We start from the raw sequence: 26532 nt of genomic DNA, 5'->3' as shown, positions 1-26532 counted from the left end.
CTTTTCAAGAGTGTGTCACCAGCACACGAGAGACGACACAGGGACTACAAGCTTAGTGGGTCTGATCTGGTGAATTTCAAAGAGATTAAGTCGACTCTTTGTGGCTGTGGAATTGAATTCCATGATTGGGATCCGCCATCTCCAACCAAAGGAAGATTGGATTGATAAGACCTGCCAACTTCCTACGGCTGAGCGACAAGATCTCTGTTCAAAAGGTAATCGGTAAGTTTGGAACTTTAGCTCTAGTTGTCAGAGGAAAATTGGGTAGAGGTGTGGGGGAAGGGGGGTCGCTATAGGTGCCAATAATTTGTAAAGGGTGGCTATGGGGCCGACCCCGACTAGCCTGTGATACTCACACACTCCCAGTGTGTCATCTTGGAAGGTTGGGTGAGGTTATCTCCACGCATCTGACTTCTTACTTTGGATAGATAGATATTTTATTTTATAGATTTACATATAGATATATCGTTTAACTAGAGAATCCGCGGAGGTGTTTTATATAGTCCTTTGCCACAAATGTGTGACGTCATTGTGTATAAAAGAGATCATAATTCTAAAACATATCAAATAAAATATTGGCAAAAAGCAAGTCACTTTTCAGTACTAAATCTTATATAAAGTAGAACATTTAACTTTATCATTTAACTAGAGAATCCCGAAGGTGTTTAATATTGTCCTTTGCCACAAATGTGTGACGTCACAGTGTATAAAAGAGATCATAATTCTAAAATAAACATATCAAATCAACTATTGCCAAGAACCAAGTCACTTTTCAGTACTAAATCTTATATAAAGTAAAACAGAATAATCAGAGACAATAAAAAGTGACAATAACGATAATATATTCCACTATAGACGATAACTGTATTGTGTATATACAGGCAGGTATAGACTATACGGAAGTCGATGCCCTGAGATTCTCGATTGTATGAACTGTATCTAGATACATTACTTGCTCTATCTAGAAATAAAATTGTCTGTCTATAACTCATTTTATATGTTTAATATATATTTTTCTTTAAATAAAATTGTCATTGTCACGTTCTACAATTTGTAGAATCTCATTTGTATTGATATCGCCTGATATATTAGTCAACATATTACTCAATATAGTGTCGCGGGCGAGGCAGATACATTATCATTTTATTATCATTATCATCATCGATAATATTATCGACACTATTAGGCGTTTGTTACGCGGCTGTAACAAACATGATACTGAACTAGATCTAAGTATCTTTATTGCTTATAATCTCACTACACGGCATTATAATTGGGGGTTTCAAAACATCATGACACTCAATAGAGAGCAAACATTGGTAGTAAGAGGCATGATATGTTTGTGCTGTATGTACGGACAGCACAAAACTTCTACTAGATGTTTCTTCCACTAGAAACATCTTCCAAGACATCTTCCATCTTATTCCACTTCCAAACATCTACTAGACTAGTTTCACATGTAGATATGATAGAGCTCGAGAAGCTCAGGAATCTGTACATCAGTAGATTGGCGGTTAAGAGGCGGGACCAAAGAGCCAAAGCTCAACCCCCGCAAGCACAACTAGGTGAGTATTAGACAGTGATACCGTGTCATATCACTACTTGTAACAGATACCTGCAATTAAGTAATGAATCACTCCACCATGTGAGAACTCCCAATATATATATAAACTATGAGAACAAGAGCTGGGAAACACGCTTCGACGCTTATATTGTTAAATATATTTAATTTTTTCAATTTCAGTTTTGCTAGAAATTACCTACCTAAAATTACCTGTTAGATTAAGGACCTGCCCAAAACGCTATGCGTATTAGTAGCTTTAGGTATTGTATACTAGCACTATCTGTAAATACAGTATGTATGTGGGGTGGGGGGTTGGTGGTGTGGACGAGGGTGGGGGGGTTAGGGTGGAGGGGTGGGTATCGGCTGGGCACGAGGTTACTGGGGGTATGACAGAGGGCAGGAGGGTCACCCTGACCCTGAATGGCCAGTTGCTCTCTGGCTGCTGCCGTGTTAAGGTGGGTTGCAAAGAGCTCCACTTTGTGTGTGTGTGTTGGCTTCGAAGGTAAATTCGGGGAAATATGTTCGTAGTGTGAACAAATCCACAAGGGCCGTGATGAGGGTTCATTATACAGTGGAAAACAAGAATTGAATTGGTCTATGAGCAACACAGGCTAAACATTCCTGTATTCATAGTGTTTCCATGTATATATACTGTATATTTTTAAAGCCCAGTAAGCACTCTCATACTAGAGTATTTCGTCCGGATTAATGTAAAAGTACCGAGTATAATGTGTGTGTGTGTGTGTGTATATATATATTTTGGCTAGATTGTCTAAAGGATAGTTTAAACAATTAGAGGAGAGCTTTGAGGCGTATGCAGGCATTGCTAGTCTTATGTAATTTCTACATTTTGTGAGCCGGTTAAATCGTTGGGTGTGATTTATATCCCCACGTATAATTTTCCCCCACTATGTAATAAGACTACAAATGACCTGGTTAACCCAAAATGGTAGTTGCGCGCAGTCCTGTGTTACTACGCACCCTCGTGGCGCATACAACGTAAATTATACATATATTAGTTGTATTTATTTTTTTATTTATATATTATAAGATGCATTGAGTTTGTGTACATAATATTGAAGTTTTTACATTCTTGCAAAGCCACTAACGCGCATAGCAGAATAATTTTTACCATAGCATATAGTATAGCGCTTTAGACAGGTCCTAATGTACGATACTTTGGGCGTCGTTGCCGGATTGTTTACTACTGGGGTCACCGCTGCCGGGCAGCTTTACTACTAGGAAACATTACTACCTCATCGCCCTTTTAATTGGCAGCTGACTACATTATTAGTGTATTATACCCGCAGAAGTCTTTACAATTGCTGTGTAAAACAAATTTAAATTGGTGTATGAGCAAGAGCAGGCAAGCTAAACATTGCTGCATATCATTAGAATGACTGACATTGCTTAACCTTATCTAGTTTGATCCTGATACATGAATGACACTATTTGATAAGTGTCAAGGACTTCCCTCGTCAGTCCTGATGCATGACACTGTGTAATAGTATAAAGGCCATCCCTCGTCCCACACTTGTCACTCTTGGCTTCCTAATTAGTGGGCTACTTTTGATTCATTAGTTCCTACATATCTGCACTAGGCCACTTCAGCTGCAGTTTAGGAACTGTTTATTCAGAGTAACCAGACTTGTCTAGTACTAATTGGTCACTGATAAGTTACAGGACTAAAGGATACAGCTACAAAATGGGGCTATATAGCTTATTTAAAATGTGGTATCTTAACTCCCGTGTGATCTAATTATTCTAAACCTATTTAAATCTAGGCCCCAATATAAATTTATTTTATACAAGGTACGTTGGGTTTGAATACATCATTTTTGGCTTTCTTGAAAAGCCGCTAACATGCATCATGTTTTGGGTAATTTTATATATTGATAAATTTTAATATAAATTTGGTATTGAATTACTGTACATTGGGTACAGATTTGAATAGAGAAGCTAGAAAGATGGTTCCAGTTTTACTTCTCCAGTAAAAGACTGGTTTTAATTTTGCATGTATTACACAAAGCTAACTGCCCAGCAATGTCCTTTATGTAATTATAAATTCCCTGTAACCCACCTCACTCCTTTATTGTCAACCCATGTCTGTTATTTTGTTATTATTATTTTTTTTTTAATCAACACTGTTTGTCAACCTATTGTATTTGTGCTGCTTTTTCAGTCATGTTCCCCCTTTTTTTTTATCTTTATTTGTATTTGTCTTCAACACTTTTTATTCTTTATGTTCAATTAGTATTAAGTTCTAGATATTAATGTTTTTCTTGCCCGAAACGCATTGCGTAATAGTGGCTTTAGGCATTGTATGTACTAGCTCTATCTATATATCAATCCATTAATGTAACATCACTTGTATGTATGTACCTTACCTGAATAAACATATTTATTTATTTATTTATTTATAATATTATATTTCCCCCCCCCCCCCCCCATTCACTTTGCTTTTGATGTAGATTAGTTTTAAGTTGTTTCTCCCACAGCTTGCCTGAAATGCTATGCCTATTAGTGGCTTTAGGCATACAGTGTGTACTAGCTCTATCTAGAAATCCAAACGTTCTGTTTGGGGGGGGGGGGGGGGAATTACACTAGTTTATTTTAGTGTATAGGTAACAATTGGAAAAGACCAGGGTAGACCCATAGAAAGGTGGCTTATTGGCAAAGGGTCTTCATAGACTAGTTACACAGTATTGTATCAAGTATGCAAATTGAAATAATTTTCATCCAAATGACATTTTAGTGGTTAGCACACTACTTAACAGTAGTGGTAACTCTAATTTGTGAAGTAAATTGTCCACTAGAACAAATTTATTAAATTAGATACAAATGCAACCAATTGATATTAAGATTCTTCAATGTGTAATGAAACTTAATTTTATATATGGAATGCATGTTTTAAAGCTCTTGCCAAGTGTTCGAATACTGGAATTTTAGCTTTCTATAGTCTTGGCAAAGGTAAGGCTTCATCAGTGTGATGTTCATTTGAACTGGGTAATTGGTTTTCTAGTATAGTATGATTTTGGTTAAAATGATTTCTCCAGGTTATTTCGCCAGTTATTCTGGCCTGTGGTTGTAGTGTAATTAAATGTTGGTGCCTCTTGCAACACTTGTTTGACTAAAGGTTCAAAGGCCTTTCTAAAGTCATTTAAGGTCTCTCGCCCTTTTAATGCCGTGTGTCCTTGTACTAAGGATTTACCAAAGCTATGCTGCTTTAGCAATTTTTGCTTAATATCTCTTTCTACTTGGTTTGTTGCACTTTGCCAAATGACTTTTCTCGGTCCTGCTTTTTGTGACAGTTCTTCACTGAGTGATCCCCTGTCGGTTTTAATTTCTTTCTGGGAATGTGGTCTCTTAACCATTGAAAAGATGGCTCGGACATGACTGAGGGTTTGATGCATTAAAGGGGCTAAATAGTAAAAGCTTGTTCATTCGCCTGTGGGTGTGTTAAATTCTAATTAAATTGTGTAAGAGCCTGAGTGGCTTGGGGCAACTCTCTGGTGATTGGGAGGGCAAGCAAAGGTAGTCACCAATGGCCTACTATATACCGTTACCATGTTTCCAACTTGGATAAGTACTACTTTGAATGTTTACTAAATCATTTGCTATAGTTGGTTTGATTCCTACTCCTTTCTTCTGGTCCTGTTTTTGATGGCCCAAATTAAGTAAAATGTGTTACTGCTGGCCTACTTGGTTTTGCACTGAAGGTAGTTGAATTACCTTAGCACTTGGTTCAGTTGTGGAAGGGGATGGGGAGGGATAGGAAAGCAGACTATATTTTTTTTATAGGGTACACTGTAGCTAGATTGAGGAATCAGAGGGTCGGCAAGATACTTGGCTTGACTGCTTGTGGTTCAGGCTAGTGATAGGCGAATGGTCTTTGTTAAAGGCTTCACTTAATTATTTTGTTCAACTTTGTGTACAGAATTGAGGCCTGTAAGTAGGCCTACAGTATGTACACCATATGATACTTAACCTGTCCCTGACACGGCTTGGTGTCCTGAGTTGCTACTCTATTGTCTGGAACTGTTGTCCAGACATGTTTAACCAATGTTGGTGGGAATAACCCAATTGACTTGATGATTGCAAGCTTCTAGTTCACAATTACATCATGGCAACAAGAAAATAAAAAATTTCAATGGTCAGGGTTAACTTGCTACAGCCATGTGCTGTACAAGGCATTATAATATAAATTGTCATCCAAACTTCCGTGGAAATAAACATACGTGCAGCCCAGGTGAATAGTCTCGAATCGTGGACCCCACGTGTGCGAGGCCAAAGCTCTATCGACTGGGCTATGAGTACTTTTAATTAGGGAAGTTTCCCGAAATGGCATCATGCTGCCAGACTGGAAAGTGCCAGTTTGGCAGCAGTACGCTGCTTCTGGAACCTTCCCTTACGACTACTTGTAGCCCAGTCAATAGAGCTTTGGCCTTGCACACGTGGGGTCCATGGTTAGACCCATACAGCCCAGATGAATGGAGTTACAACACTGTTCCAGAGTTCTATAAGTCTGACAATAACTAAAATCTGCAAGTAATTACTGGAACTGCAGTCGCCTAGGAATCGTGACAATGGACCCCCAAGGGCTAAATTTTGGAGAGGCTTTAAAAAATTTCTGGGTTTTTAACAGTAAAATTAAAGTTTCTGAAGAAACGAGTTTACTTCAGGTTTAACCTTGAGGCAAGGCCTTGTATATATTTGTATAGGTTGGCTTTATACCCATAATTGAGCATAGTTTGTTTGATAACATTTTAAGTCGGGCTGTTGCTTATAGCAACCCATAGGGCTCTTTCTTTCACTAGAAAGATACGCAGAGAACAAAAATAAGATTTACAGTTCAGTTTAAATATCGACGTAATGACACTGAAATGACGTATAAAACGGATACAAAAGTGTACTTTTACTAATTAAATTTTTTTTTCTTGCCAGAATTTACAATGTCGAGAATTATCAGAGTGGGCGTGCTGACGGTGAGCGACCGCTGCTCCAGTGGCTCGGCAGTTGATGAAAGTGGTTGTAATCTTCAGGGTTTGGTTGACAGTGGCGAACTTTTTAATGGAGAGGTAATTATTTTTGTGAAAAAATTCAGACTTGCAACACTGAAAATTTTCATTGTATGGTAATGAACAAATGTATAGTTTGCTTAAATTCTTTTAAACTGAAGCTAAGATTGCAGACCTTCTCATGACATTTAAATCTACACTTTCCTCGTCAAAATACCATCACATAATGTGATCTGGATGCAATTAATGAGTACACTGCTTATCTGAAATACAAAGCAAATTTTGTAATATGGCTTAATTTTAAAATTTTCATAAAACTGACCAATAACATGGTAATCTTGGATCTTTAGACCTATTGTGTGTTGGAACAGTTTGGTTAAGACGGCAGTGAATCTTGGCTTTCACAATGACCTTCTAATGTTCCTGTTCACCTGTTGCAATTTAATGTAATGTCTGAATCACTGTATCCAATTGCATTTTTATTTAGGAAAGATTGAATGTACTATTCAGATTTGTAATATACTGTTGTATCTTAGATTTTTTTGTTTTTTCCTCTCTCCCTCTTTCTCTCATTTGTGTGGCATGTCCAGTGCACGGAGTTAATCCTTTTAAAGTTGAGTACTGGCAAATGAGTACCAACGTTTTACTTATGGTTCAAATAGCTTGGTAGTTTCCCAGTTGTCAAAACGATAAAATAACGGACATTCTTTAGCACGTCATTCCCGATCACGCCTATAGCACGGGGTATAGACAATCATATTTATAACCTATACCACATTATAGGTTGATAAAATTCTTTTCAAAAGCTAAAAAGTGTGCAAAAAGTAAAAAAAAAAAAAATTAGTTTTGGTATTTTTACTTTTGCACAAATTTCTTGCTTTTAATATTTTGTATGGAGAAACTTTTTTGGTCCTGGCTCCCATCACAATTTAATGCTAGAGAATGACAAGAGGAATATTAACCACAGTCCAGCCCAAAATAAAGATGGAATTTTTTTTCTCCTCCTGTGCTTTTAATTTGGGGGAGCAGTTTTGTATACTGAATTTTGAGGGTTAGGATAAATTAATTCATCTATCAATTTCTTCAACTTTTAAAGTAAGAATTCTCCAGCCAGACCTTAATGGAAACTTGTCTACATACAACATAATAAGATCCTAGCAGCTGGTCTAGCGGTATTAATTGCTACAGACCTGTGGATTAGTCCTTAAGATGTTAAAGGTATATACAGTATATATTTTGGTAGTGCTCATAATGAACTTCAGTGTGGTGGGGAGTGTATTAATAAATTTCTGTAGTACAGTACAGTATATTGATGAATGTACAGTGTTGATTTTATAGGAAGAGTTAAGAATATTGTAGTGTTTGCCCTGCTATGTCTAGCAGTACCGTAACTTTTTTAAGAGTAAATGTCTAGCCATGAAGCATAACTTGACACTGTCAAGTTGTATTGACATTGTCAATATAACTTGTCAAGCATTAAACACTAAAGGATGAAAGTTGTGATTGAAAGATTTAATAAATTGCCACTCTTAATTTACTTTCAGGTTTGCAAATATTTGTGTGTTGAAGATAATGCTACCTTAATCAAGGAAGTCCTGGAACAGTGGTGCGATGATGAAAAGTTGCAACTTATTTTGACTACAGGTGGGACAGGGCTGGCTTTTCGTGATGTAACGCCTGAGGCTGTTAAAGAGGTATGCTATCTATTTCATAAAAGTTTATATAGTAGTCAAAATAAAGTTTAAAGATATTACTGATTATTAAATAAAGTAGGCCTCTAGCAATAACTCAAATGCTCCTGGTAGCAATTAAATTGAAAGTGTAGAAGCTTTCTAGCTGGAAAGGTTAGAAATTATATAGTTAATCTTATTGACTTTGGTAGCACTAATTTCACTTTTTAATTTTTAAAGTTTGTTGCCCTTGCATGTATTGAGGGCATGGCTTTAGCATTAGTCTTTGCTATGTGAATGAATAAAATCAGTGGGTCTAGTAACACGTGTTCTGATCATAAATTGAAAAGTAATGTGACAATGTTCTTCCCAGAGACATGTGTACAAAAGTTGCCTGCATATACTGTAGTAGCATTTGCAAATCTAGATCATTATTTGACTAGTCTGATTTGTGAAACCTAGTCTTAATATTTTCTTCTAGCCAGTTTTAAATGAGGCACACAGTATATATCCGAATATGACTGTGCATATGTTACTTGGAAATGAAAGATGAATGTCTTCACTTTATTATAGTACAGGCAAGTCTTTTGAAAGCAGCAAAGTTTGGGTCTAATACTGTCTGGTAAACCCCTACAGTTACCCCTGAACTGATCTTGGACTTTGATGCTCTTACTTTATGCAGCTTCTCTCAGAAACGCTTAACTGTACAGAATATCAACAGCTAGCCCCCAGGCTAGTACCTTATAAATCATTGGTAAATGAAATAGACGACATCCTCCTGCTTGGATTTCAAAAGTTTGTCACTGCTGTCCATTTTATTATCTACTCTCTCTGTACTTTGTCACAATACCATTATCAAATGGTAAATCCTGCCTGCTGACTGCCTCCCCAACTGATTGTGGTTTCTCCTAATAACATTACCTTGAACATGGTTTTTCTCTTGATATACCCATATTATTTTTGCATGACGTTGCTTCAACCCACGACTAATGTATCTGAGGAAAAGGAAGTGAAAAGGCTCAAATAGAGCTCGAACTGAAAGATTTGGTATACATGACCTTGCATCCAGATGGCCTGGATGTCTTTGCAAAGTCACTTTGTACAAATTTTACAGTAAAATTTAAATGCATTTTGAATACTGTAATTGCAAATACTGAGCAAAACATTAGTGATAAACTAACAAAATATTGGTTTTGCCTCTTGAATTCAGTTTTTCTTAGTGAATTGGAATTGGGTGGGTGGGGGGAAGGATTTGTAAATTTCAAGAATCCACTAAAGTTGGTCTGGAATAGAAGATTCCTTTAAATAAATGCCATGACCAGCTATGAGAACATGTGATGGCTTGTGATGCTATATACAGTATATAAATATTGTGGACATTTTAGTATTTTAACTTTATAAGTCGTCTTCCAACACCCCCCCCCCCCCCCAATGACTCCTTTTGAGTTGGGAGGAAACTGTAATTCATAAAACAAATACTGGTATTTAATTAAGTACTAGAGCATCGGTGGCATTTTGGATAAACTAGCTATAGTTTATTATTCGTTTTTGCTTTAATTTAGGTTATTAAACGAGAGGTACCTGGAATGTCGCTGTACATGCTGATGGAGTCCCTCTTGGTTACACCACTAGCCATGTTGTCCAGGCCTGTTTGTGGCTGCAGAGACCAGACATTGATTATAACTTTGCCAGGAAGCAAGAAGGGGTCGGAAGAATGCTTAAGGTAAGATTGTAAACCTTACATAATGTTAATCTTTGTTGCTCCATATTAAAATTGGTTGCATTACAGTACTTGGTATTGAGTTAAACACAGTGTATCTCCAACTTGTGAACCTCTGTGTCTTGCTTCCCCTTTTCTACTCTCCTCTCTTGATTTTTGTTATATATTGACCGTCTTTTTTCTTGTAATGTCGGCAATGGCAGTGTGTGCTGTGGCTTCAATCATAAGGGGTTTTATCTGCTGGACAACCTGGATTAATTCCCCCCCCCCCCCCCATTGCCATTTCTTACTACATTGCATCAAACTGCACTCGCAGAGCTTGCCTCGTGTGGGTGTTGGTTGTCATTTTAGAATTATGACTGGAGAAAATGTGAGATTGGGTGGTGTGTTGGCAATGTCAGTTCGTGCTTTGACTCTAATTTTAGAGCAAAATAGCAGTTTACCCCCTAGTCTCAAAAGGGTAAGAGTTCCCTCAGTTAGAATGGAGGGTGGGAAGTGGCACTGGATGGTGTGAAGATTTGCAAATGGTAATTGCCAAAGTGTAGTTGCAGGAAGAGTTACGCTTGTAGTGTCCCGTCTTCCCAGTACTTGTCGTATAACACTTTGAAATCGCTGACGGTTTTGGCCTCCACCACCTTCTCGCCTAACTTGTTCCATTTACCACTTGGTTTACAAAAGAATGTTTTTTATTTGGCAGCTTTGTTTCATTAGTTTAAATCTGACTTCTTGTTCTTTAAGTTTCAGGTCTCAAATTCTTTATCAATTTTATCGATTCCTGTTACTGCTTTGTATGTAGTGATTATATCGCCTTTTTTTTTTATCTACTAGTTTTTGCATATTAATGCCTCTAACCTCTCCTCGTAGCCCTTGTCCTTCAGTTCTGGGAGCCACTTAATGGCATGTCATTGCACCTTTCCAATTTGTTGTGCTTCTTAAGATATGGGCAGCATACAACCACTGCGTATTCCAGCTATGGTCTAAAAAGTCGTGAAAAATTTCTTTATTTCTTCTATGTACTGTATTTAAAAGGAATTTTGAAGTTAGTGTAGCATAGGCTCCTTGTACAATGTTCTTAATGTGGTCCTCGGAGTTTTTTTTTATATAGAACCACCCCTAGATATCTATCTTTATCTGAATTATTGAAAGATTTCTGGCATAATTTAAAGGTTATGTGGGGTCTGTTCTATTCCACATTCCATAACATGGCATTTATTCACATTAAATTCCATATGCCAAGTGGTGCTCCATATACTTTTGTCCAGGTCTTCTTGAAGGGCCTGGCAACCATCATAAGTTTCTCATCTTCCCTATTATCTTGGCATCATCAGCAAACATGTTCATAGAATTGTTCCATCTGGTAGATCGTGCATGTAGACGATGAATATTACCGCTGCAAGAACTGAACCCTATGGTACTCCACTTGTGACATTCCTCCAGTCAAATACATTGCCTCTGACAGCCCTCATTTTTGTCAGTTAAGAAATTTTTCATCCATGTTAGAAGCTTGTCATACCTCCTATGTTCGTTTTCAGAACCTGTTGTGTGGAACTCTATTGAAAGCCTTTTTTGGATCCAGATAGATGCAGTCAACCCAACCATCTTTCCTGTAAAGTCTGTGGCTCGATCATAGAAACTAAGTTAATTACACAGGATCTTCCAGATTGAAAATCACGCTATCTGTCCGATATTGTATAATTTTTCTCGGTGTTCTACCCATTTACTTTTATTTGTTTTTTTTTCCAATATTTTGACAATTACACTTGTCAATACAGGTCTATAATTGAGGGGGATCTTCCCTGCAGCCACTTTTGTAGATTGGAACCGTTAACCTTTTTCCAGACATCAGCTATGACTCTTGTACACAGGGACGCCTGAGAAATCGGTTGAAGTGGAATGCTGAGGTCGGGTGCACATTCTCTCGGAACCCATGGTTTAAATCCATCTGGACCAACTGCTTTGTTCTTGCTTAGTTCCTTGGGTATTTTTTCCACTTTGTCTCTAGACACCTCTGTGTTGTGTTAGTGTCTGGTTCCCTAAAGATTTCATTTTGTACAAACACACTTTGGAACTTTTTGTTCAATGTTTCACACATTTCCTTCTCATTTTGTGAATTTGTTTCTCATTTTCAACCTCTGAATGTTATCCTTTACCTGCAATTTGTTTGAATTTATAGAATAGGTCTGGTTCTGTTTTTAAATTTGTCCTTTTTCAAAATTTTTCTGCTTCTCTCCTCACTGCCGTGTAGTTGTTTCTCGCATCTTTGGATCGCTGGTATGTTTGGGGGTTTGGCCGCTTCCTACATTGATTACATTTTTGTCTTTTGGTCTCTGGCCCTCTTGCAATTTCTGTTGAAATGTCTGTTGGAACCAGGAAACTGTCTTGTTTCCTGGTTCTGCTTCTGTTTGGTATAATTGTTTGTGCCTTTATCATATATTTCACAAAACTTGACATAAATCTCATTTACTTCCTTGCTTAGCAACAAGCCTGTCCAATTATACTCGCTAAAAAAGATTTCGTCCTATATATGTACATATTTAAATACTTCTTGAATTGTGTAAATGATACTCTCGAAGCCACCGAATAAAACCTTGTATCCAAGGCAAGTTTGGAATATAAATCATTTTACAGCAGGTGATGCAACTCTCCCTAAAAAGTGGAATGTAATAGGATGCAATTACCAATTACCTACTTGCCTCCAGGGCTTGATTTGGTATACTGTAACTTGTTTGACCCAAATTTTAGAAATGTCAAATAGGGCTCCATCTTATTTTCCTTCCATTGGTTCACCCATGAAGCAATTGGACCTTCTGAGCAAGATACAGTACTTTCCTAAACTCCAAGTGAGGCCTCTGTATATGTAGAAATTATATTTTAACAGTGGAGATGGGAAATAATGGATATAGATTTGCCAGAAAGTGGTAATGTGGCTTATTTATTCAGTAAAGTAAAAAAAAAAAAAAAAAAAAAAAATTCAAATAAGTTTCAATCCTCAACAGAAAAGAGTGAAGCTGCTGTTGTTAGTCAGCTACTTGGAACAAGGGTTCAAAGTAGCACAGGCTGTATGGTGAGCCTGTAGTAGACTTGAGTAGAGCTGTGCTGGGCATGTAGTTAAAGAAACCACGGTACTGTTCCTAGTCCCGAAACTACAGTTTTAGATTAAATTTGCAAGTTGTAAAATTGACTTGAAAAAAATGCCTTGTTGCAACTTAAATAGAATGTTGACAATTCCTTGGCTGTTAAATATTGGCTATGCAAGAATAACTTTTGCACTTGATGTAAACTGAGCCTTATCAACCCCGTCATTCCCCCTCCCCTTTTAATGTTTAAATCTGTGTATGGCATGGGTTTTTAAAAATCATAATGTGCAAGTGACTCTGGATTAAAGAAGATAGTTTGATAAAGTTTTCAAAGTGGTTTTAAAATCTTTATCTAGAATGTTATCTGATGTCCTTGTGGGTATTGAGAGATATGGCTTGGCAATTATTCTAAAACTTGCAGTGTTGTATAACCATATTGGCTTAACACTTGATAATTTGTTTGTAAAATTGCTTTGTTTCACAGGTTTGTGGCACCTGCTATATCGCATGCTGTTGATGTGCTCATGGGTTGGAATGTACAAGTAGAAAAGACTCATGATGTACTGAAAGCACAGGGCACTGTAAAGTCTGCTAGTACTCAAACTTCTGGCACACTTAAAGGGCATGCTGATCATAAACCCTCGAAAGCAGATGTTACTCGTATTTGTACCAGATGGAGGAAGTCTCCTTATCCAATGATGGCCGTCTCTCAAGCTTTAGAGATTGTACTTTCTCGAGCAGAAGTGTGTCCTAATATTAAAGTGAGAGTGGACAAGGCTCTAGGTTTTGTTCTGGCCAAAGACATCTTTGCCAAAGATTCACTGCCTCCTTTTCCAGCTTCTATTAAAGATGGCTATGCTGTGCTGGCATCTGATGGTGCTGGTTTACGAATTGTAGCCGACGACTCGACGGCAGGCTGCGAACCAAAGAAGTGCCAAGTGAGCAGTGGAGTGTGTGTGAGAGTAAACACTGGTGCACCAATACCACCTGGAGCTGATGCTGTAGTTCAGGTATTTATCATTGGCTGCAGTATGATGCTGTTTATTGAGAATAAAGTATTTATAGTTGTACATAAAATAAGCTTTGAGCTGAACAATTAGACTATTGTCTTGCTTAAGCTGACTCAATGTTGAAACACTAATTTTAGAGATAATTTAAGTTGAAGTTATCGACAATGTATAAGGTAGTTCTAATTCATTAATTTACTTGTACGTTTTAATAATCATTGTTTGGCATTCATACTCGAATGTGAAAGATGTAGGTCAATGTGTGTCGAAATGAAGTAAAGAAATAAATCCCCCCAAAAAACAAAATATAGGGATAATTATAATGATTTAGGGGGATATATTTAGAGTATACTTGATGTCAAAAAGCCCTAATCTGGTCCCGAATCGTCAAAACAATTTAAAGAAACAAGGAAAATAGTTTGAAATCTGAAAAAAAAATTGGCCCCCCCAAAAAATTCAAAGTTCCAAGTTCTGCCAGTTATGATAGAATTAAATTGGTCAACAAATAAATCAATCTTCACAATGCTAGAGATGGGTATGCGTTCTCCAGGATGTAGAGGTTACAACAAAATCGGATAATAAAAACAAAAAAAAAACTCGCCTAAAAAAAATGTGGACATTGGTGAAAGAGGTATTACCATTGGACAATGTATTTGTATGATGTGTAACAATAACGAGTGTTATGCTCTACTTTATGTATTACTTGGCAATGTTATAAAGGCACCAGCTGCATATCCATCGTTATGGGCACTTCTAACTACTATTCTTCTTTGTGCATTGCACAGGTGTTTGCATCTCTTTATTACTGCATTATTCCCTCGGTTCCAGTTAAAAGCTGTTCTTATCAACAAAGCATTCTTCTTTTTTAAACAAAATTGTCTAAAATCCATTTATGAAAATATTGGTATGAAACTTTCACAATGCTTGAAGCCAATAAGTTAGATTTATTTAACATTTAATAATAATTTTCACAGAATTCAAATATATTTTTGCCCAGCCCCAGCTAATACCCCCATTTACAGCCAAGACTGTAACAGTGTAAAGGTTAATAGCTGACAACACACTGTATGCAAGAGGTGTTCCTTCTATGTTCATTGGTAGGAGAAATCATGGGCGACATACTTTGCCTGTGATAGGGCGAGGAAGTCTGACAAGCTAATGGTCCTGAAAGAGTACACATCTGGGCTGGTCTCCTCCAGCTGAGCTGTCAGGCAGGAGTTGCCACAAAGATATTGCCTAATTATTCCAATTTTTATTTCTCTGTAGTAATAAGTGTGGTGCATTTGTATAATGTGTGAACCATTGCTACTCAAAAGTATGGTGTGCATATTAGCGATTCAAATATATTCATAAAACAAAAGAATATTAGTTATATAAATGTATCTACATTTATTCACCATGCCATTCCAGCTTAGTGATTTGTGTAAACAATATAGTGGCTGCCACACACCAGTCGGATGACAACTACCTTGCTGCAAGATTCCTCCTCCCAACATACTATGCACATTGCTAATTCTCTTGACAATGCTGCTATTATCAGAATCCTGGTCACTAAATCCTGTAAATGAATACTTTTGCACAATTTTATTTTGTAAGGAACAGTCATTTCAAGATTCTTAGATGTACCAAACAAAGGCAGTGTGATGTGGCTACCTGCCTAGCACTGTGAATATCTTTAATGGCAGTGTGTTAACTGATATCTGAACATTGTAAAGTCTCTTTGTTGGGCTCTTCTGTAATGCTATTGTTGCTAAATAACAGCAGTTACATGTATATTTTTTAAAATTTTTAGCGATGCTGTGGTCAAAAGCTGAACAGCAGTGCAGTTAGCGCATGCACCAGCCTTGGTTGCTCACTCAGGTACCAAGGCCTTCACACCTGGGAATGGTACCAATGTTTTTTTTAATGTTTTTACTGGAAGCCGATGTGAACCCTGTGTAGCTGTGGGACTAAAATCTTGCATGGTACCAAAATCTTGTATACAACTTGCGCCGTTTAATGGTTAAACGAAAATAAGCTTTTACTGTACTGAATGTTATCACATAGGATGCAGATTGTCTAAAGCTAGTTTATGGATGAAATCTTTGGTACTTGGTATTGATGCACATTCTGTGTTTTTGTGCATGTGTACAGTATACAAGATTTAATTTAACTATAGGAAAGTCTGCAGTCACTTTCTTTTAAACCACTTTCTTTTAAACTTAAAAAAATTTTAAACTTTTTCTTTAAATCTTTTAAACTTTTGTTGAAGAATGGGTAAATAATGGGGATCAAAGCTTTCAAAATAGGACTAGTCATTATGGTTAAGTACTGGTCAATCCAGTCTTTCTACTCTATTTAATTTCAATACTTAATGCTGTTTAAAGAATAGTAGTAAGCTTTAAGGATTTAAATATTTTGGAGTAATATTTTAAAATGTTACTGCACAAGCAAAATTACTATAAAGTGGTAGGTGAAAGATCTAGTAGACTAGGTTTAGCTTGCACTGTATGATAAATGGCATACCTTGCCTTGAGGTGCTTTCAGGGCTTGGTGTTTCCGCCGCCCAGTCGTCAACCAGGCCTCCTCCTTGCTGGACTTGTCAACCAGGCTGTTGGATGGCATAACCTAAAATTTGGTTTATTAGGAAAGAGTTTGTAGAAATGCTGATAATTGTGTGTTGGGTCATTTTGTCTTGTCACCCATAGTTAAGTTATTAATATTTTTTTAAATTTCAGGTAGAAGACACAGAACTTGTAAAAGCAGGAGACGACAATTGTACAGAGCTTGAAATAAAGATACTGAAAGCACCTACGCAGGGGCAAGATATTCGGCCGGTGGGTTGTGACATTGCAACGGGACAAAAGATTTTGGCTTCTGGCACACTTCTTGGACCCTCTGAGTTGGGACTCTTGGCATCTGTGGGAGCGGTTGAAGTGCTTGTGGTTGGCAAGCCTACAGTTGCTGTACTTTCCACTGGTATGCTACCTCATGTTTAAATTAAAATTGCATTTGCTCAAAATTTAACGATGGCTTCAGTTTAAATTTGCTTTGGTGACCAAACCACATGCCCAGACAATACCGTTTTGGTTCGTCCTGGATAATTATTACAATGGACCATGATGGTCCAGGACGGACCGAAATGTCATCGTCTTGTCTTCTGGTGTGTGGTTTGGTTGATCTTAATTTGTGTGATGCTTCTCTGAAAAAGTAAAGGTCCAAATTGCTGAAATGTGGAGAAAGTTAGTGAAACCTATGGCAACAGAGATGAATTAGAATTACTAACTTACAGCAATGTGTACTGTATACAAAATCTTCAAATGGCAATACTGTAGTTCCACAAGACTATAGTAGTAGTAGCAGCACAGCAGTTTAATCAGATAAATTAGTGATGTATTTATAAGTTTAAAATTGGCAGTAGTAAATTGGATAAAAGGCTTGAAATACGAGCAGATTACAAACTTAACCGAAGCTAAGGTACTATATGGGCATAGTGCCATATTACTATACATAATCACCTGCTGCAATTATGTACTAGATTCTGAAAAATACTGTAATGGTACACAGTTTTCTGGCGGAAGCCCCATGGTGGCTCCCTGTAGCTATCTTGCCGAGATTACTCCTATCTATCGGGCATTTCGGTTGAAAGTTCTTCCTACCAGGACCCAAAGGCAAAACCTGGCCTCTTCAAATGAGGTGCAGAGAGCAAATGACTTTCTGGATGCTTTCCCAGCAAATTGGCACAGTCGGTGAAGCTTTAGATTTACCGCTTTATTACTAGGTTCACAAGCCTCAAATAACTACTGGCAAGTAACTCTCCAAAAGAATACAAAATAACTGAACAAAATGCAAATCTAGCTAGAACCAGATACTGTAGTACCGAATACTGCCACTGTGTGGCCCAGTGTTAACTAACGGATAAGTTCATCTGCTCATGTCTAGTCCTGAGCCATACAGTAGTGCTTCTTTGTTGCATAATCTTGCAGCAAATCCCTGAGCTTTTATGCAAAGTACCGGCCATCCTAGACCTTTTCTGTGCGAGCCTCCTTTTAATTGCTAGTGTGTCTTTACATTACAGTATTTGCTTCGTGTGTGTGCTGTGCGGGTTTGATTTTGTGGACTTTCCTGGGTATTCATAAAGAGCACTGCCCTTGCACTAAGTTTATTTGCTAGTGTGTTTAGGGGTATGCCCTTCTGAGATGAGGCCACTGGAGTGTAGTGCCTTAGAGTATTTCAGGGGTCTTCTGATCTGTTTAAGCCCTTGATTCAGGGGTGTTCATTAGGTTGTGTGGGGGTGCCATCAGGGCTCACACTTGTTTATATGGCATGCTGTGGGGTGCCATCTTGCAGCATAGTGGGGCTGCTTGTGGTTCCCATTTTCTTTAGCAAGCATTCTCAGTGCCTGGGAGTGCCCCTGGCTACTTACCAGCAGGCCCTAGTAATCACTTCCTGTTCTCTGAAGTCTGTTATGCATAAAGGACAACCCGTTGAGCCTGCTCTCATCCATTGCAAGTTTGAAGGCTGTTCATTGCCTTTGCTATGTGGGGACTAGCATTATTGCTGCCTGTCATGCTGCCTCTTGGGTTGACGGCTTATGACCCTGTATCCTGTTTGTTCCCCACAGGTTCTGATCCACTGATCCTACTTCTGGGGTAGGCATTTCAGGCAGCCGTTGCATTACGGGCCAAGTTTATTTGATTGGCGTTTGTGGCTCAGATGGAAACATCAGGATTGCCCCATGTGTGGTGTACAGGGACCTGGAATCGGAGGTATTCTTGATCTTCACCTTGGCTCTGACAAGATCTCTTCGTCCTTCCCAGACAGGCATAGTTTGGCCTGCTTCAGTTCCTCCCACCTTGCTTCCAGCTCCAAAATGTCTGAGGGTTTTGGATTTGGGGAAAGGGTTTAGGTATTGGTTTAGCTCAGTTGAGGGATTCTCTTCCTTTTGGAGCATGTCGTGCAGCCATCTAGTCTTGCCAGAGTTGCCGCATTATCTCTCAAACCACATGCTTCCTGTGTACATTTCTATTGGAGCACCTTCCTTTTGCAGTCATTGGATGATGACTTTGGTACTGCTCTGGTATTCATGGCAGGATCCCAGGGCCTAGGGGAAGCCCAATTTGGGCCCTGGGATACCCGTGGATTCTTCTTCGTATTTTGTTAATTCTGAGAAGGGTTCTTGTCCTTCTGATCAGTATTGGATTTGACCATGGTGAGTGGCCCTCTTCCCCCCCCCCCCCCATTCCCCCTTCCACCACAGTGAAGTTTCCATGTGCAATTCAGTCCTGCAGATTTTTTCCGGAAGTTTCCCTCTTCAGTCTCATAAAGTCGTTATAAAGAACTTTTGCGGTATGCCCTGTGGAATTCGGACCTTGCTTCCATGAGTTTGGATCCTACTGCCTTTTGAGTTTGGGTCGGCATTGCGTTTTTGGCTAGATCAGAGGTTCAGATCCATCCTGGCATATTTTTCCTCAAGGGCTTGGCATGCCAAGCCTGAATAGTGTAGCATGTTGAGCATTCTTGGTGTTCTTGGATGGCACTCCTTATTCCCCTGCTTGAGGACTACTCGTTTGCTGTTGCCCTCGTTAAGGGATATGGGAAAGTAGTTCGGGTAGTTTTGGCTTGCCTGAAAAAGTGGCTGGTTTGGGCTCCCAGCCAGTGAAGGCTTACCGGGGATTTAGTTCTTTCCCAATTTGTTTGGTTCGAGTTCCTAATGAACTGGCAGAAGTCGGTTCTGTCCCAGGTTCAAACTAGGCTGGGTGTTGTCTGGGAATCTTGGTGAACATTCCTGTCCCTGTTCTTTGGCCTTGCTCCATCGCTGTCTGGTGTTAGATTGACCCAGGGTGACTCGGTGGTTGGTCAAGCAGCTGTGTGGGAGCCTGGTTGTAAAACTTTCGGTTGAGCTGAGGCGGATCTCTTCATGCCAGCATGGAACCGGTGTCTTCCTTCCAGCATGGTGCAGATTGAGGCTCTCATAATAGGTGCTTTTCAGATGGATTGGTTTATTTACTTTTTCCTTCGGTTCAGTTGTTGCTCTGGGTTTTTTCGGAAGTTATTCTTATGGTTCCTGACTTGGCTTCCATTTCTGGCTCATCTAGCCTGCTGTTAAAATTGGGCATTTTTGTGATTCTGCCTCTTTCAAAGAATTGGTTCAGCGACGTTCCTTGCTAGTTTGACATTACTGCATTTCTTCAACTGTACTTTTTGATGCAGATATGTTGATCGCAGGGAGTTTCCCATCTGTTTATCTTCCAGCTGGTAGTATAAAGTAGCTTGGCATTCGTTTTGCATTTCTCCGACACCTTTCTTAAATTTAAGTTTGTATGTTATTGTACTTTCATTTTTTCTGCTGGTATCCCCGTTGGCTCCCTGGAGCTGGATGGATATGTATATCTGTGTAGCGTCGGTAAATGCATGGAGTTCTACCTACCAGGGACCACGAGCCAGAACCTGGCCCCCTCTAGAGGCACGATGAGCAATGGCCTAGAGACCCCCGTGTGGTTAGGAGCATTCTATGTCTGCCACCACCTGGACAGGCACCCAGAAAGGTAAGCGCCCCAAAACAAACCCCTATTCTGGTAAAATTGTGACCAAAAGCTGAACAGGTGGCCAGAATTCCCCAATGAAAATTGGCAAACTAGCATGACGTCATGATGTTGCTGCAGCGCGCTCTCCTTTTCTGGTGAAGAATGAAATGGCTGCGTTTCAGAGGGGGGGGGGGGCCCTTGCTTTGTAAACACGAGGCTTGTGAACCTAGCAGGTGTCTCCTAAAGGTTTGATTTTGTAGATGCTTTTCCGGTGGAATGCTATTTGCTCCCTAGGCCTTGTGTGAAAAGGCCAGGTTTTGGATCTGGTGGCCCCTTGAATTCTTGCAACTAGTGTGACTGGCAGATTAGTCATCTGAGATAGCTTACAAGGAGCCACCAGAATGTTTAATTACATAAAATGCAGGGTTTTTACTAGCTAGGGATATAGGAATTTATTTATTTATTTATTTATTTATTTATTTATGCATATACAAGAATGTACATAAGGAATGTGAGGATACAGTTATGGTAATTAGTCTTGTAAAGCCACTAGCACGCGCAGCGTTTCGGGCAGGTCAATGTGTTGTATACGTTCCTGCTGAAATGTTTTGGCTTCAAAGGCAGGAATTTGCTTTAGATTTGTTTATGCAATTTAAACGAGCAATTGCTCTTGGTCCATTACACCACGGCCACACTATACTTTACAATTGCTGATCATTTGCTTTACCACAAAACAATATCATGGCCTCGGCTTATATAAAAAAATTTAAAGTATCTAGAGATATATTTTATAAATTTATAGGTTTGGTTATTGGGTTCTTAATAGGTTTGATAAATACTTAGTTCACTTCAAATGTATAGATGTATAGCCTACTAATTTGCCTGTGAAAATGAACCCCCCCACCCCCTTGTATAGTACCTGTAGGGACTATTTGGTAAAATGTTAAAAATGGGGTGATGCGGCTGACAATGTTCATTTTTGTAAAACATATTCTGTAGAATGCACGGAAAAAATAAGCCTAAAACTAGACCTAAACATTCCTAGGTCATAATGTAGGATGCAAATTCCTCCTGTTTAGGTGGTAGTTTTTGTAACTAGACTATTGTACAGTACATGCATAGTAGAACTCAGCAACATTCACTTTAGTAAAAAAAAAAAGCTATAAAAACAAATACCTAGGCCTAGTATAGCATGTATATGTACTATTCTGCCTTGAATAGTGTTAGGCCTAAATTTTCTTTGCAGAAACATTCGGTTTGTCTAAATTGAATAGTACAGGCTTCTACTTTCAAATTGGCTTTTAAGTAGATACAGTAATGACAACTATTGTACATATAAGTACTAGCTAAGAAAGAGGATGGATTGAGGATGCCTGAGCTATATTTGGTCTGTCATATACAGTATTATGCTGAAGACTGGTTTAACCCTGTTAGTGTTATAAGTACAAGATTTTGGCCCGACTGGTATACGTTAATAGTTTGAGTATTTTGAAAGATTAAAGTTGTGCAACTACATTGGGTTCACATTTAATAATACAGTAGTGGACACTGTTCCAGGGTGTGAAGGTAGTGAGCAAGCAAGATTTGGCGCATGCAGCACAAGCTAACAGTATCGCTGTTCAGCTTGTGACAACTGCATTCCTTAAATTATGAAATGTGTGTACATTTGATATGATGGCATCATAGACCGTGACAGATAAAGGCTGTGTTTACAATGTTCAGATATCAGTGAACATGATGCAGCTTGAAGTGCAAAGTTCTTGGCAGTTGGTCACAGCACTCGGACATGTTTGGTCCATCTAGGCATCTTGAAATGATGCCTTAAATGTTGTGTAATAATAGCTGTGGAGGCCAGGAGGGTTAAAGAGGTTAGAATCTGTAGTTATTTATAAATTGTTTGCCCTTTAGGCTAATGATTCAAAAACGTATTTATTTTAGGTTCATTTGTGTACACTTGAAGCATTAGCCCTTGGAATCAAAATATTGTTGGGTGTTGAACAATTTAATTTGAGTAAAAGTAAATGAAGGTAATATCCATCTTCCCTAGTAGGGAGTTGGTATTTTGTTTATTTTAGATACTAAAGAATTTGGCAACACTTAAATTAATAAAATAGATTTATAAAAATCATAATGTATATTGCAGTGTGTCTTTTGATTTTCTTAGGTAATGAACTTCAAGAACCAAATGAGCCCCTTATATATGGACACATCCGTGACAGTAATAGGGTCACTATTAAGGCTCTGTTGCAGCAGTTTCAATATCCTGTCATTGATATGGGCATTGCAAAGGATGATCCAACAGCCCTGATGAACAAGATGAAATGTGCCCTTGCCCGTGTAGATGTCTTGGTAACCAGTGGAGGAGTGTCAATGGGCGAGCGTGATATATTGCGGCCTGTGCTGGTCTCTGATTTTAATGCAGACATCCATTTTGCCCAGGTAAATATTTTGAATCCATAATGCATGGACAATTATAGGATTTTTCAGTATAATGAGCAATGAATGCATGATAAATTGGACATTACACACACAAATCACAATTGTGCGATTGCATCAAATGAAGAAATCGACAAGGGCTACCATGTCATAGCAGAGTCGATTAAGGCAGCGTCTGGGATGCTCTCGGACGCAGGTTCGAATCCTCGTCACGGCCCTTGTGGATTTGTTCATATATTGGACATTTACTAAAACACACTTCATTAAAGGTTTAAATGTCCAACTTTGAAAGGAGAAAGTATTGAAGCATTATGGGTGATAATGGAAACTGTTTTTGTTAGATAATGTTAAGATAACTTCAAGAAGATAATTCTTGATGATTTTGGGGCTTTAGTGTCCCCTGGTCCTCGACCAGGCCTCCACCCCCAGGAAGGAGGCCATGACAAGTGACGACCTCCCAGGTACCTATTTACTGTTAGGTAACAGGGTGAAAGAAACTCTGCCCGTCGTTTCTCGCCAGCACCTGGGATTGAACCCAGGACCACAGGATCATGCGTCAAATGTTCTGTGCGCTGAGCCACCGGTTCCCCACGAGTTGATCAGATTTAAATCTGATAGTAGAATGTATTCAGTACAAAGAAGGCCAGTATAGCATGCTTGCAAAAATAGTTTATGAAGTTGGGAAAAGGAAAGTTAGAAATTATTACTGTACAAGTAATTAGTTTATTACTGACTGTACGAAATTGAAATATAAAGATGTAATGAGCATGCTTGTAGAGCTTGTATTAGGAAAGTAACCAACCTACATTACTTTGACAAGTTGGAACAGGATAGTAGGAACTGCAAATTGTGCATGGACAATAATTTTGACTACTTTGTCATTTTAATGCTCTTTCTTTCATCCACAAACTGAAAAGTCTGTAATACTTTGCATGTGCAAAAGTGTAGCTATAATTGTTACAGATAGTTGTAAGAGAAAATTGGCACCAATATATTTGGTCTAGGATGTTTAAATTTTGACTTCCAATCTTTCATTTGGTGTCAGTGTGGTTGAAAACTTGGTGTTTGACTGCATAATAAAAGGACTGTAGCACATAATTTGCATGGCACTTGACTATAAATTTGGTGAGACCTATAGTCCTCTTATTGAGCACAAATGTTTTTTCCCAGCTCTTCATGAAACCAGGGAAGCCAACAACTTTTGCTACATGTATGTTTGAAGGCAAGAAGAAACTGATTCTTGGACTTCCTGGTAATCCAGTGTCTGCTGTTGTGACGTCTACTCTTTTCATCTTGCCCTTATGCCGCAAGATGAGTGGCAGAAGTGCCTGTGAAAATACATGCATGAGAGCAAAGGTATGTGCAAATAGAATCTGAATGTTGGGTAAAAAGCCATTAAATTGGCTGTAAACATAGTATGTAAGAGAATAGAAGAATAATAAATTGAAATGGCTTTATTTGTAGGAGTCCCTCTTTCCTTTTAAAGAAAACTGTTTGTAGGACAATATATGAACATTGGGGAAAAAAGTAAAATAATTGGTGTTTGCTAGTGTTAAGTTTGTTTTATTGACTGGAATAGACAGAGATGTTTCCCTTTGGATACAAAAATGTATTTTTCAGGTAATAAATGTTGTGCTTGACAATTACATTGTACAGATATTTATCATTTAGATTAAAGTTAAATGTGTAGAATTGAAATGGAAATTTGACCCTTAAAATAAGTTAAAAAGCTAAAATAGTAGTCGTGCAAAAGTACTGAATGCTGAACTTTAATGTTGGTAATGCGTGTACTGTATTTGGTATATGTACAGTACAGTATTAGGAATTATGTTGACGTGAAAGCAATGTATTGATAACATATAAACCCCCTTAAACCATTCTCCCTCCTTCCTCTGTACTTTCCAATATAACAAGTATTGCACACTGAAACTGTTATTTCTCTCCTAGTTGTCAGAAATGGTAAAGCTTGACCCAAGGCCAGAGTACCACCGAGCTACTCTCACTTGGATTTCTGGTGAAGACATTCCTGTGGCTCACTCCACCGGCAACCAGTTGTCTTCTCGTCTCCTTTCCATGGCGTCGGCTCAGGTTCTTCTTAAACTTCCAGCAGCAACTCCAGAAAGAGAGAGCTTGCCTGCAGGCACACTTGTTGATGCATTGCTGCTGTCACTCTAAAATGGTTAAAAATATATATATATAAATGTGGTAAGAATTGTATTTTGGTTGTTGGGATGTACAATAGTTTATTAAAATGTTTAATAAAGTGTTACATAGTTTCTTTGGTCTCTGAAAGTGTTATGAAAGTTCCCTAAAATACAGCATCTTGTGATGTTGGAAAATACATCATTCAGTAGTGTCCCAATAAGAAATCTAATGTTATTCAAAGATGGTGGCTAATAAAAACCTGAAATTAGTGTTTTGGTTAAGTTGTATATTGGCTAATGGGCTTTATTTCTGTGTAGGAAAGTGTGTGGATGAAACTGTTGCATTTAGTGCTATATGGAGTCCTGTGGTAAAACTGTCCAGGGGTTTCGCAAGCAATTTGTCCAGAGTTCGTATCCTGGGTGGGGAGGATTTGCTGGGGGGTCAATCCCGAATTGTAGCCTCCATTTACCCCAACAGTAAAATGGGTACCAGGTTGTTAAACAAATTGGTGGAGTCTTATTGCAGGTAGTGTTGGCCAAAATACTAAGTCTTTAATTGTATGTGTGGTAGTTGGTAAACAAGAGTGTAAATGAGTTTTTATATATATATATCAGACTTTTTAGTTTCATTTATGTCATAAGAATGTGAATGATTTATTACACAAGTTTCTGAAGGAGAAATGTGTGCAATATTTGTAAATTGAAAATTTTTGTGGCAATTCTTACTGGTAGTGTTTGTAGAGGCTTCCAGCTAGTTAGTATTGAAGACAGGGATAAGGACTACTTCAGTGTTAACAAGTGATTTTACTTGTTACTAGTGTCTTTATTTAAAATAGTAGTGTTAAAATAGTTTTATGCACATGGTATTTGAAATATGATTGTGCTTGATTAATATGGTTTACCAAATGGTGAAGTTTAATTTCTAAAATTACATATTTTGTTAGGTGGGATACAGTTCATGTGGACAAGTGGTGACTGTTCTACACCAACTCCTGTCTCTCCATATGGCTGGTTTTTATTTAATTGCACAGCTGAAGTTGTCATAAACACCCCGTATGTTTTGTAAATATTTGTTTAAGTGCAGATACTCATAAGGGCTTCCTTGGCTGTAAAGAAGTCTGTGAAAGTTAACATGAACTTCAAAAGTGTTAAGGAATATAATTGTTGTGATGGTAATCCAGGGTGGGGAGACAAGGACTGTCTTGGTACTGAAGAACATCTATAAATGGATTTACATGACGGGCAATGTCATGCCAGTTTGTAAGACCAGGCTATGATATATTGTTTTTGCAGAAAATTTCGTGGTGTAACAAAGTTGTAAATTAAGTAGCACATCTTGAATACCTTAGCCTGGAGGTCCAGTAATGTTGTCTATAAAACTGTACCACAT

The 26532-nt window shown here is 38.3% G+C and overlaps 1 protein-coding gene across 4 annotated transcripts; it reads left to right on the top strand.

The window, feature by feature from the left end:
- The first annotated feature begins 1943 nt into the window (after nucleotides 1-1943).
- Nucleotides 1944-25264, top strand: cin (Molybdenum cofactor synthesis protein cinnamon). 4 transcript variants are annotated; one of them, XM_045750242.2, is made up of 9 exons: nucleotides 1944-2019; nucleotides 6509-6642; nucleotides 8127-8276; nucleotides 9815-9975; nucleotides 13534-14059; nucleotides 16774-17014; nucleotides 22727-23001; nucleotides 24169-24354; nucleotides 24946-25264. In XM_045750242.2, exons 2-9 carry the CDS (start codon nucleotides 6517-6519, stop codon nucleotides 25171-25173), a joined length of 1893 nt encoding a protein of 630 aa, XP_045606198.2. In that variant the 5' UTR covers nucleotides 1944-2019; nucleotides 6509-6516; the 3' UTR covers nucleotides 25174-25264. The 4 variants fall into 4 exon arrangements, with proteins under 4 accessions (XP_045606198.2, XP_045606195.2, XP_045606197.2 ...); XM_045750239.2 differs by having other exon boundaries at nucleotides 1970-2066; XM_045750241.2 differs by lacking the exon at nucleotides 1944-2019 and adding an exon at nucleotides 2800-2930.
- The last annotated feature ends 1268 nt before the right edge of the window (nucleotides 25265-26532 follow it).

The sequence above is a fragment of the Procambarus clarkii genome, chromosome 49, assembly GCF_040958095.1.
Source record: "Procambarus clarkii isolate CNS0578487 chromosome 49, FALCON_Pclarkii_2.0, whole genome shotgun sequence".
Lineage (NCBI taxonomy): Eukaryota > Metazoa > Arthropoda > Malacostraca > Decapoda > Cambaridae > Procambarus > Procambarus clarkii.
Note: the sequence above shows the minus strand (reverse complement) of the source record. Positions and strands in the feature narration are given on the sequence as shown.